The 12,723-nt window shown below is 37.5% G+C and overlaps 1 protein-coding gene and 1 long non-coding RNA gene across 17 annotated transcripts in view; one reads left to right on the plus strand and one right to left on the minus strand.

Moving 5' to 3' along the window:
- Positions 1-12,723, plus strand: part of NAV1 (neuron navigator 1) — a 262,874-nt gene that overhangs the window by 193,072 nt on the left and 57,079 nt on the right. For 3 of the 16 annotated variants that reach the window (XM_087962428.1, XM_087962431.1, XM_087962433.1), the window contains exon 2: positions 1,009-1,161. The exons of the other annotated variants lie outside the window; for them this stretch is intronic. In XM_087962428.1, the coding sequence (XP_087818554.1) occupies positions 1,109-1,161 (53 nt within the window). In that variant the 5' untranslated portion in view covers positions 1,009-1,108. The remainder of the gene's footprint in view (positions 1-1,008; positions 1,162-12,723) is intronic. 16 annotated transcript variants of the gene reach the window in all.
- The window catches only part of LOC148131146 (uncharacterized), a 34,249-nt gene that overhangs the window by 20,244 nt on the left and 1,282 nt on the right, over positions 1-12,723 (minus strand). Inside the window, exons 2-3 of the long non-coding RNA XR_015749094.1 lie at positions 5,195-5,276; positions 1,565-1,634 (exon numbers count right to left, since the gene is read on the minus strand). This is a non-coding gene — a long non-coding RNA (uncharacterized LOC148131146). The remainder of the gene's footprint in view (positions 1-1,564; positions 1,635-5,194; positions 5,277-12,723) is intronic.

The following is a 12,723-nucleotide window of genomic DNA, read 5'->3' on the forward strand; positions in this document are numbered from 1 at the left end:
GTGGGGAGATCCAAGCTCCTTGTAAAAGAAATAGACTCAGGGTGCCTCCGCTGGTGTCTTTGCCGATGCCAGCTGGGCGCTGCTCCGATAGTGAAGTATAGGGTGCTAGAAATCCTCATCCATCTCATCGGCTGCTGTGATCTGGAATGAGGAGGGCTTTGCCTGAATCGTGTTTAAGAAGGAACAATGGCATGGTTTGGTGACTGGGTGGGGGCTCCTGGATCGCTCAAATGCTATGAAAACCATTTGGAAGCATTAGCTCATTGGGCGTTTATGTTACAAACTTAAATTTCAAGCATATAACTTCCAATCCTTTCCATCTCTCTCAAAGTGGAGTGAAAAATCTACAAAGGGAGTGATTTCCTCCTTACTGCTGATTCAAGGAAACCTATTTCCCTCTTAGTAATGCCACAAAGTCCAAAGGAAAATGCTCTAAACATCATCTAAAATGTTCACCCGAAACTGTAGAGAAAGAAAATGTTATTGTTAAAATGTCTGTAGTTTTTTTTTTTCTTTGCTTTTTACAAAATCTATTAGTTGCAGCATGCCATGTGCTGATATTGACTGTGGACTGGGAAGTGACACCAGCATGCACACAAATGGGGAAGGGGCAGCTGGGGAGGCTTAGGGCATTTGAGATAGATTCTTGCATTCTTCTGCTAACTGCAGCCAATTCACACAATCCTGTTTCCCTCCATTGTATTCTCTTCCAGTCCTTGCAGTGTTAATGGACCGTTAGGGAACCTGCGCTCTCGCTCTCTCTCTCTCTCTTTCCTTTAGGCCACCTGCTTTACTTCCTCCTTTTCTTTTTGTGTGTGTTATGATTTGAAATGTACCCGCCTGGTGACTCCCTGCAGCCCATCCTCTGTGAAATGTGATCTTTCAGGAAGGGGAATGAAGGAAGGGGCGGAGGCCATGAGGGAAGGAATAGGTGGGAGTTGGACAGTTTGAATTTGTGGGGAGCAGCCTCTGGAGCACGTGCTTATGTGAGACTGTCTTGCTTGCCAGGGCTCACGAGCAGCAGAGCACACATGAACATTCATGGATGGATGGCCTGAGAGCCTTTTTGTGAGAAGAAAGGCAATATCCTGTCTCAAATAGGTTGCAGATGGAATTGGAGCTTGGTTCAAAGGTGGCTTTCCAGAGGTTTTACTATCTGGGGTATGTGAAGGTTCCTCCAATGACATGGGAAAGAATAATCTTGACAAGAAGGGACATTAGCATCCTTGCTTTATGGGATATTAACTCCTTAAAGATTCTGCTGCAGGTCTGAGGAGTTACTGGATTGCTTACTCAGCACTGATTCTTTGAAAACAAAAGGATTCTTCACCTCAGTTCAATTTTTAAATGTTCTATTTAATCTCGTAACTTGCACCCTAGAGTGCATTATAATATCATCCAGATACAGGAGAACCATCTATAAAGGGAGGAATGTTATATATTGGGCTCCAATTTTTAAATTAGCGTGCTTTTCCTCTGTCACAATATAACTTATTTTAAAAGTAACTCATATCTGTTTTGACGATGGCTGCAAAGCAACATATTTCTGTCTTGAAATACTCACTGGTCTCTGTGTAAATCTTCCAGCCAGATGTTCATGTTCTTTCAGATTGACTGTGTAGTTTCATTTCATTCTGAAAGACAAGGAAACTACTCTGGTTATAGTCATTCTTGGCTTGCTAAATAGCTACAATTTTTTTTCCACAAGGAAATGAGAGTCTACAAGAGGAAGTGGAAAATAGATACAAACTGGAATTCTTTGACCTCTTAATTTCCTTTTAAGAACAAGAACTGAAGGTCCTCTGGGATCATCTCATTAATTTATTATTATTATTATTATTATTATTATTATTATTATTATTATTATTATTATTATTATTATTATTATTATTATAATATTATTATTATTATTCACATAAATTGGATGTATTTGAGTAATTAGAATTAAATTGTTTTTCTTCTTTTCTCTCTCTCTCTTTCTCCCTCTCCCTCTCCCTCTCCCCCTCCCTCCCTCCCTCCCTTTCTCTCTCTCTCTCTCTCTTGCCATAGTTTATTAGGAAAAAGGAAGATGCAATAATGCTTTATGGGTTGATAATTTTGAGTTGTCTGTCAGGAAGTAGTCTTAGGCCATCTTGTAGCCACATAACATCTCTGAAATAAATTTGGTTGAAAGAGAGTAATTTCCATAACTAGGATGTGTTTATTCACACCTACTTCTTCATAACCCTGGAGAGGCTGGGCTTAAAAACCAAATGCACATGATTTGCCTGCAGATATATAGTTTGGTCTTTAGCTTTCTCAGTGACAAAATTTGGGACTAAGAAAAATATGTATCAGCTGTATTAAAAAGAATGATTCTTGGAATGATGCTTTGTGGCTTAAATGTTGTCTTAAACTGCATTATGCTTTATACCCAATTGCCTTTAAGCATGGCCATTGCCAAGAGATTTGCTGAAACAGCAAGAATTGTGCCTTCAGTATTTCTGAATGAATAAGAACATAAGCATTTCCGTACTGAATCAAACTACCTCAAGAGTGGTACGTAAGAATCTTCAACACAGCAAGGCTAACCCTCTCATTTGTTTTTTCTATCTGACTGTCACATATATACTGGTTTTGCAGATTGTATTTTTGCAGTTGAAGACTCTGCCTTCATTGGCATCTAATTCTATAATTAGAAAAGCAGAGGGGCAGCTTATTTGGGGGCAAAATGATATAAAGCTTTTGCCTTTTTAAAAAAACCTCTGTCATGAACAGGTATGGAACAGTTGTTCCATACTGGAATGGGAGCAAAATAGTTACTTGTTTTATGAAATTAATAAAATAATAGGAGTTCTATTGGGAAAAAAGTTGCACTTTTATCAAACAACAGCTGTGTGACCCCTGTTTTAGGGTTGTGAGCCTGTGTATCCCTAACTCCTGTCAAGGTTTTTATCTCCAGCTTCACTTTAAATGTTTAATTCCAGAGACCCGAGGGATGAGGTGGGGCAGGAGAAGCCAATTGACTTATTGCAAAAGCAGTTGGAAAGACTGAAGGAAATAAGAAGTCATTTCCTCTGCAATATGTGAGCATTTTGGTCATAATACATACTGCCTGTCAGTGTTTTGACTGCCCTCTGGAGTGAATTTATTTTTATTTATTTATTCAGTTTCTATAGCCACCCAACTCAACCAAGTGTCTCTGGGTGGCTTACAATTCTTAAATTATAAAACAATAAAAACATCCAGAAAATAAATAATTGCTTTGAATTGGTCTGCATACAATGTAGAAACTCTGACCTAAATCTGCAGAAAAAAGATTTAAGTTTTTTCCATATTTCTTTGATCACTGATAAATAATTATAGGAGGTTTCCAACAGAGCTTGGAAATTAGTAACTAATCATACTTATGCTGAAAGGCATTGAAATCAAAAGAGATTATTTTAAATCGATGTGTGGAAGATCATAGCGGGAAAAGATGGGAATGAATGGATTACTGAGAATCAGAAAGACAGCAGTTGGTACTTTTAGGCAGTTGAGAAAAATGAAAGCTAAAAAATATTGTATAATGGGGCCTCAGAAGTTTAGGGAGTCCTCGTATAGGGGTTGCCACATTTAGCAACCATTTGCAGTCATGATAGTGATTTAAAAGTATCTTTCCTAAGAATGCTTGCATTTATGACATTTGCAGGTTTGGAAAACCACAGTAGGATCATAAATATAGCTGAAGTTTCCAATTTCTGGTTCCAATTATGGTTTTCAAATGAGGACTACCTATAGTTGCATGTGGGGAGAAGAAGAAGATAGGAATGGACCATTGTGTAACCCAAAGGCCATGGTTATATACACTCTCATTGACGCTGGATTAGTCTATTGTCTTGCCTGCATGTCTTTTATCCCTGGAAAATTTGCTTTCTTTTTCACTTATATTCATTCAGGCTTCATTGGTTAGGTTCTGTGCAAGCCTGGCTTGCTTATTGATTAATAGTGCCCATTACTGTTCTGCTAAAAGCCCCTTGTCCTTTACAAAGCCTTTAGTGAGCTTATTCCAGCCATTTCAGTTAAAAGGCCTTCCAGCCATAAACAGTATAGGGGTCTCAGACCTTAACTTTCTCTGTTTCCCGGGAAGTACTGCTTTCCTGAAACAGCACTGACTATATTGGCTTCTGCCACCATAAACGAACAATTATGCTGAAGAACAAAGAGTGGTAAGCTTAGATCAGCGGCCTCCAACCTTTTGGCACCAGGGACCGGTTCTGTGGAGAGAGTACTGCGGCCTGGATGGGTGTGGTTTTGTGTGCTGCCTGCATCCCGCGAATGAGGCTTCGCTTGTTTGTGGGGCCTGGTTTCTGGCATGCCTCAGCTTGGTACCGGTCCATAGACTGGGGATTGGGGACCCCTGGCTTAGATGGCCCTTTTCCTCACCATGTCCAATTTATGTCTCATTCTCTAATTTATCATCCCACCAACTATTTTCTATTACTGCAGCCATGAGTTGTGAAGGCCAGACAATTTGAAACTCATGCTGTTTCGGCCATCTTCCTCTTGTGCCTACCTATATAATGTGACTTCTGGTTTTACTTTACAGCCTGTAATTTTCCACATTTCACTAAGAAGGCAATGGGCAGAGCATTTGAAATTTCAAACCTGACACTGGAAGATCCTCTAAGCCAGAGGTCTCCAACCATGGCAAATTTAAGACTTTTGGACTTCAACTCCCAGAATTCCTCAGCCAGTCAAGGGCCATGACCTTTGTTTCCCCTTCTAATTAGGGCATTAGAGAAAACACCCCAGCAAAATTAATCTGGAACAGCATTCCACAGAGATCCATATAATGTTTAAAAAAACACATAGGGATAGTGGCTAGGATCCTCATGCTGCTTTCTTTATTTCTTTGTTTCTTAGATTTATATCCCACCTTTCGCTGAGAGACTACGGGTTTCATATAAAACACTCCGCTCTCTCATTTTTTCCCCATGACAACAATCTTGAGAGATAGGTTGAGCTGAGAGAATGTGTCTGGCCCTCTAGTCATGCACTGAATTGCTATGGTCACCACAGAGTCACCATTGATTGTTGTTGGACTAGATCCTGGGTCCAATACATTTTTGTTTAGTCTTAGTTTAAAACAAAACCTGGGCTCCAAAGGTTTTCTCAGTTTCCAGGTGCTTGCCTCACTCGATAAAAATGAATGAAAGAAAAATATTATACTAACCTTCCCCTTATCTAGAATCAATTCAAAATGCACTTGTCTGCCACCAGGACTTCATTTTTTGGTCTTGTTGAACATATTTTCTCTGTGAAAAGAGGGAAGACTGTATCAAAGACCATCTAGTTTTGCCTTTGCATGGAGCTTCCAATAATCCCACCTCCAACCTTCAAAAACCATGCCTAAGTCACTTTGGAAGTACTGAAAAAGATATGGAAATGGAGACCCTACCTGAATAGCAGGATTTCTGTTGTGAAGGTTTCCTATCAATAATTTGACAAGAATAGGATGGTGATAATATAAATTATGGGAAGAATAGGCAGGGCACTTTTCCCTGTGGAAAATCCTTCTGGCTTCATTGAAAACTGCAAGCAATTATTGGAAAAACTCCCAGTTTTTTAATTTTATTTTGAGAACACTTGGAAATATCAAACCATTACAAAACATGTCCAAGAACTTTGCCCAATACTAATTTTCAATTCAGTTTCTAAACAATTTCCATTTTAATGCCAAGACAAGCTGGAGCCAGTACTTAATCTTTCCAGGTTATTCTAGCTCAGTGTTTCTCAACCGCAGCAGCTTTAAGATAATAGGTGGACTTCAACTCCCAGAATTCCCAAGCCAACATCTTAAACCTAAAACCTGTGGTTCCAGTCCAAATGCTAACTTAGCCTGGCAGGGCTATGCAACTTTCTTCCTCATTTACTTACTACCTCTGGGCTATAACCTAGCAAAGGCCACACACAAACAAGGATCACACTTTTGACAGATATCATACAATTGATGCTGACAGGTAGTCTGGGATGTATTTTGGCACCAGCTATATGTCTCATATAATTTTTGACATTCCAAATCAGAAAAGTTCCTTCCCTTTAGCCCAAAGTAATGGCCTCTCTTCAGCACTTCTGGTTGGAAGATAGAAAAAGATACCATACCTATTATGGATATGTCCTTGTGACTCAAGAAGATCAGAATTATTGAACGTTTACTTCTATATTGCCAGTTTTATACAGAACATAAAAATGTTATTACACCACTCCACTAACATGATTCAACAATAAACATGTAATTTCTATTTTTTAACATCGACTCTGAAATAATCCACAAAATAGCCAGGTTTTGCATGCAAAATCAGGCAAAGAATAATTAAGAGCAACTAAACCTACCTGAGTATAAACAGCCAAAAATAGCCCAGGCTCAGCATTAACCATTGGTCATGTTTTAATTTCTTGAGGGTATGTAAGCTTTGGTGTATACAAGCCATGCCAGCTGTTATACTACATTCCTCTCAGATTTGACAGCTGTCTACAAGAAAACTTTATTATCCTCCAATCCACTTCTGATAATGTTATTGTTCTATCTACCCTTTTTGTGTTTGTGTTTTATGTTGCTATTTTAAAGTGTTACTAACTGAATTGCTAATTTTAATCTTTCTCTTTCATCACATATGTGTAGCTTAGCATTTTTGATATAATTTTTAATCAAAATTCTTTACCTCCATGTGCTTTTCCTAATTACCCTGATATTGCCAGTTTGGTTTTGGATATTTGAATACCAATTTTCTTGTGCTTATTAAAGTGTGTTGGAAGCCAGGCAGTAGTATAGAGTCACTTCTTTTGTTTTGAAATTAAAAATGAGAGCAAAATTATCTGGAAGTTTGTTGCAATAGTTGTAAGTGGCTTTCTTATTTCTGCCTCTCCTATGCCTATGCTTTGATGATTTGTCCTCCTGGAGGAAACATTAGGCTCATCCCTACACTATGTGAGGCTTGACTTCATAATGACTGAGACAACAAAAGCACTGCAACTTCAGTTGTTGCCTTCCTGTTGCTCAAGTCTATAATTGGCAATAATATATCCGAATGTCTGTGTACACTTGAGTGAAGAAGGATTTCTTTTTTGTGTACAACCATCGCCATCTGCAGAAGCACTTTATTATTGGCCTTACAAAATTATACTTACTATGCTAACCTCCTGCTGATGGCTATGGCAAGCTCAACATTTGGTTTCAGCCCACGGTTCCACAGTTACCATGTATGATCAGCCCTGAGTCAGAGAGGTTGATAGTTCTTGTTCCCCATTCCATAAAGAAAAGCCAATTGAACTGGCAGTTGAATTTTATTTTAACATGGAAATGGAATCCCAAAGGTGCTTTTTCAAAAGGCAACTGGACTTTCTGATTTATCTTTGAAGACATTTAGCTTCTCAATCTAAGAAGCTTCTTCAGCTTCTTCTTCCAGAGCTGAAGAAGCTTTTTGGATGAAAAGCAAAACTTCTTCAAAGGAAAAACAGAAAGTATGGTTGCCTGTTGAAAAAGCATCTTTGGGACAACCATGATCTGGATGACTGACAACTCCATAGACATGGAAATGGAATAGTACCCTTCATCTTATCTGAAGTTTAGCAGACAGTTGTACAGGGGCCCAAGTCAAGAGTATGGTATACGTCAGTCTGTCTTGTAACAGAGAAGAAGTGCAGCCTACAGTGTATACTTGCTACTTGAATTAAATTAATTAATTAATTCTCTCCAAAGAAATAGCACTATATTGGATCCAGAAATTTTCAGCTACCACATGAAACTACTGAATGATATCAGGCTAAACCAAGTGAGGTTCCTTATTGGAATAAAAAAGATTACACCCACAAATTTTGTCTAGAGCGAATGTGTGTTTTACTCCCACTAGATTTATAGAAGGCAAATGCTAACAAAATGAAATCCAATTAGATTTATTTTTTTCTTTTTAATGAATTTTTAAACTGCTTTGAAGTTCTTTCTCCTTTGTTTCCTTTATTGATAAAATGTTATTTGCAATTGCAACAGTGGAGGAGTCCTTGCAGAAACTGTTTATGTTCATCAGTGGTTTCCAGAGACCTTGCAAGATGGCTATGTCCGCAAACTGATTAGTTCAGATTACTAACACAAGATTCCCATGGCTGGGATTAAATCCAAAATCTGCCCTGAAAGTCAGTTGGTTAAACAGACCAACTTTGCACCAAACCATCCATTCATATTTTAATCTAGCAATGATTGTTCAACTCTATTTTCCAGTTTCATTTGAGGTAGCTGAATGTTTTTCAGAATGATCCAAGTAACTAAATAGGAAGTGTAATGAGTTAGTGCCAGGGATACACGAGTGTCTGCAGTACTAATACAAATTACAGATTTGTTTCATTTGTGAAGGTTGTCATGAAAAATGTCATGTCATCATAGAGTCTAAAGATGCCCTGGATGGACATAATTTGGCCTGTTACCCATCTTTTGGTAACTTTCAGATCTAATTAGCATTGCATACCACAATTTAGTTCTGCATTCATATTCTGTGCTAATCATAATGTTTCTCGGTTTGGGTTTATTGTAATATGGCAATTGAATCATTTTGTTTTGTAAATCATTATGTTGTCTTAAAGGTGTGAATCTTTTATAAGCCATAGTTAGCTTTACACAATGTATAAATGCAATCTTGAAATCCTTATACTTGATCTCTAAGGGATGGTCATCATTCTGTACAATCCTATCATATTAGGTAAACTGATCAAAGTATGATTATTCCATGTAACAATTTGTTTATGGAATCACATTTCCCATCCAGCAAGTGTTCGTGTCATGTCTATTTATGAAGAGTGGAAGAAGGTGCATGGTGGCACAGTGGTTAGAATACAATATTGCGGGCTAACTCTGCCTACTGTCAGGAGTTTGATCCTGACTGACTCAAGGTTGATTCAACATTCCATCCTTCTGAGGTCAGTAAAATGAGGATTCATATTGTTGGCGGCAATATGCTGACATTTGTAAACTTCTCAGAGGGTGCTGTAAAGCACTATGGAGCAGTATCTAAGTCTAAGTGCTATTGCTGTTGCTAAAAGGAGGCCTTTGCTCTTCAATATACCCAATGATGCTGTAAGGATGCTGAGTTTTGTAAAGAGAAAGAAAAATAGAAGATCCTTTGACTTCCTTGCAAAACTTGAATAAATGCAATCTTCACCATGAGATTTTTGCAGGAAAATATTATTTCACTTGAGACATTCCATCTTTCATATTTTTATATTCAGCAAATCTCTGGACCTTGCTCTTTTGTCTTCTTTGTTCTTGATGGTTAGGGTTTTATTTTTTCTGGCCATTTAAAACAGATTTTTAATTTATTTTCTGTTGTTGCTTTTATTATACAGTATCTGCTTTTAAAATACGTTTTAAGTTGACGTTTTGGTTCTTTTTTCAGTTTATTGTTATTACTTGTTAGCTGTCCATGGAATAGAAATATTGAAGGGTAGGGTATATTTGTTAAGATAAATTAAATTAAATTAAGAACAGATTTGATCTGTTCTAGACTTACATGGACTGTGTAATGCTGTTTTTTTTGGGAGGTGGGGTTAAGCTGCATGAGAATTATATTTAGGATTAACATAAGGAAAGATACAGGGCCACATATCAAGTCTTGGCTTTTTCTAATTCCTTAGCCATCTGGATTCACTCAGCACAGGAAAAAGAAATCCTTACGGTCATATTAAATAAAATGTGATGCCCCTGAGTCTGCATTTCCCATCCACAGGACCTGATAGCTAAAAAGACAAGAATAATACACAAGTACAATAGATGGTCATATTGATAAAATGTCCCCAGCCTTCTAGAAAATCTTATTTCTGTGTGTACATGCAACATTTAGCATTTTCCCCTTTCTATGAAGGAGGCTTTGGGATTTTGTTGTTTTGCTTTGCTTTGTTTTTGTTAAATGAAAACTGTACTGTATCAAATCCTGCATGTTTATGCAAATTGTAGAAAGCTTTAGGGAGTTAAGAACTGGAGAGGTTTTGCCAAAGACCTAACAATTCACCATGTCTAAACATAGATTCCTCACAGCAATGGAGGTTAATCTTTGGAGTTCTTGCCACTCAGGAAACTAGTTCTCACATCCCCCTTTGCTTTGCTGTCACCCATAAACTCTTTTTTATGAGGTTCATCTCTCCTTGCAGCCATGGGATTTGTTGGCTAGATTAGCTTGGCTTATTCAGAACTGCTTCAAACCACAGACATGTAATGAGCAGACGGCTGACTCCCCCTCATTGGAGTGATTGTGAGGTCAAGGGAAGGATGCAAATAAGAAAGAAAAGGAGTTTTGTATTCCATGATGGGTTTCCAAAATAACTTGAGTGCTTGTTAAGAGCCACATCTTGTCTTTAGAATCCTGGTTAGTACCTCTGGCTTTCAACCTGTCAAAACTTTTGATCCTTCTCAATTCACTGCCTTGTATGCAACCCTCCAGAAATTGATGTGGTGCTTAAAACAAATTTTCTCAATGTTGTTATGTTCAGAAGCATCAATGAGTCAATTTAAATAGTTGTTTAAGCACAAATTTTCTCAATGTTGTTATGTTCGGGGCATCAATGAGTCAATTTAAATAGAGTTTAAGCACAAACCACAGTTATGTATGGCTTAAGGCCAGGCATAACTACTGCAAACTCTAATGAATTTCAGCCCCTTACAGAGAAGAGATGTCATCTTAGTCTGAATGCTTTCAGCTGTTGGAGATGATACATAGATTTCCTTAAGTGCAGACCATAGTAAAGAGAAAAAAAAGGAGCCTTCATTTTTTGAAAGCATCTGTAGGGAACAGACATTAGAGAACCATTGTCCATCCTTCTAAATAAATAACTGCCAATCCTTTGTTTTACCACCCATGGTTAACTTAAACTTTTATCTCCTTTCTCATTTTCCTTTCTGGTTTCATTTTGGTTTCCAAGAGAAAAGGACTTGCATTTTGCTCCTTGGATCGGTTTTGGACACTGAGAGATGGCCAAATTAAACCTTTGCTTTCTTAATCTTCATTAAATTTCTGAACAGAATCAGTCCCTGAAAGCATAAAAATATTTTCAATTGAGTCCAGTTTTTTTTAATCTTGTTTAGGCTAATATTCCCAATGTAATTCCATATCCAATAAGATTGTATATCTTCAGTTTTTCCCACGTTACATTGTAGTTTTTGTGTAAGTAAGAATTATACAGTATATCCCTTTTCCATCTAAAACAAAATGTTTATTTTAAAAAAAGCATAGCTAGTGAAAGGGAACTATTTTGTAACAATGTGTGCTGTGATACTTCCATTTTGATGATGATGTACAATGACTAGAGTGCATGTGTGAAAGCAGCATGTGAGTCAGCAGACACCTGAAACTACCTTACCAAATTCTGGTGCTGAAAAAGCTCAGTCTAATTAAGAAAATAAACAGCTTTCAGAGTCCACAGAAGAAGAAACAGCAAATAGAAATAGAAAAGATTTCTTTTCCTATCCTTTTGTGGGAATCCTTTGCACCACTAAGATGCACTATTATTCCTGAATGCCTTTTAAATATATTGTAAATATCATTACATGGCATAAATAGTGACTCTACTAATATCTATAGAGTCAATATATGACAGTATTTTTCAGCCGGCTGGGGAATTCTAAACTTGGAATTCACACATCTTAAAGTTGCCTAGTTTGAAAAATACTGACATATAAGACCTATAATTCTCAAAATGAGTGTAAATCATATGTTAGAATTAATTGTAAACATGGGCTACAAAGTTTGTATTGACTAATCTTCACTTTTGTGGACGTCACTGGAAATCTAACACCTAACAAATCTGGCCCCAAGTTATGCAAAGCAAATTCCTGTTTTTAGCAACAGCTAGCTGGTCTTTTGAACCACAAAGGCATATTTTTGTTCTATCCTTTCACCCCATTTTGTAACCTCTACCGCCACTGTCTTTCTTTGCTCCAAACAAGCTGAGTTTGAAAACAAGGACCTTCACAAACTGGAAGACTTGTTAGTGTTGGTGATTTTCCCAGTGGAGAGAGGGTCATCCCCTCCATATGTTCATGCAGTTGTTGGTTCAGATACAAACAGTATACTGTTCAACCGACTATCCAAGCTGGCTGCCTGACAGCCCTGCTTTTTATCTGGCTATGGTGAGGGAAAGTGCATAACAGCAGAGATCATCAAATGATATGACTTCTCTCCCTCCAGAACCAGCACATACTGCATCACAGCCAAATGGAGGATGAAATTATCTTAATATATTTTGGACTATTTTTATTTGTTGTTTTAAAGGGATGGATTTTATTTAGTCAGACTTGCTTCTTCTGATAGCTCTTTTATCAAAAGAACAGAGTTTTGTCAGCTATTCTAAGTACCTATTAGGTACTAAACAATCCAACAAGAGATTTAAACATTTGGAAATATGTTACCTAGTAGCACCTTTTTATTTTTTATTCTAGGAGAATATTATTATACTGAAAGAATGTGTGTACGTTCCTCAATTATTCATAGGGCTATTCAGAGCAAATTCTAGCCATATCAGCCATGTACAGTATAGGAATGTACTGTAAATAGAAAATACTGTTTAGGACTAGGACTGTAGAACTAATATAATCCTATTTTCCCCCCTGAACTACCATTTGCTTGTTGTTGAGTATTAACCCTGGAGCTTCAAATGGTTTTGTCCAGTTAATAGTTAAAGTTTCTTTTGAATTGAGCTTGACTTCATGGACAAAAACAGAGG

The sequence above is a fragment of the Notechis scutatus genome, chromosome 3 (assembly GCF_049901735.1).
Source record: "Notechis scutatus isolate UNSWTSFEM ecotype Mainland chromosome 3, rNotScu1.2, whole genome shotgun sequence".
NCBI lineage: Eukaryota > Metazoa > Chordata > Lepidosauria > Squamata > Elapidae > Notechis > Notechis scutatus.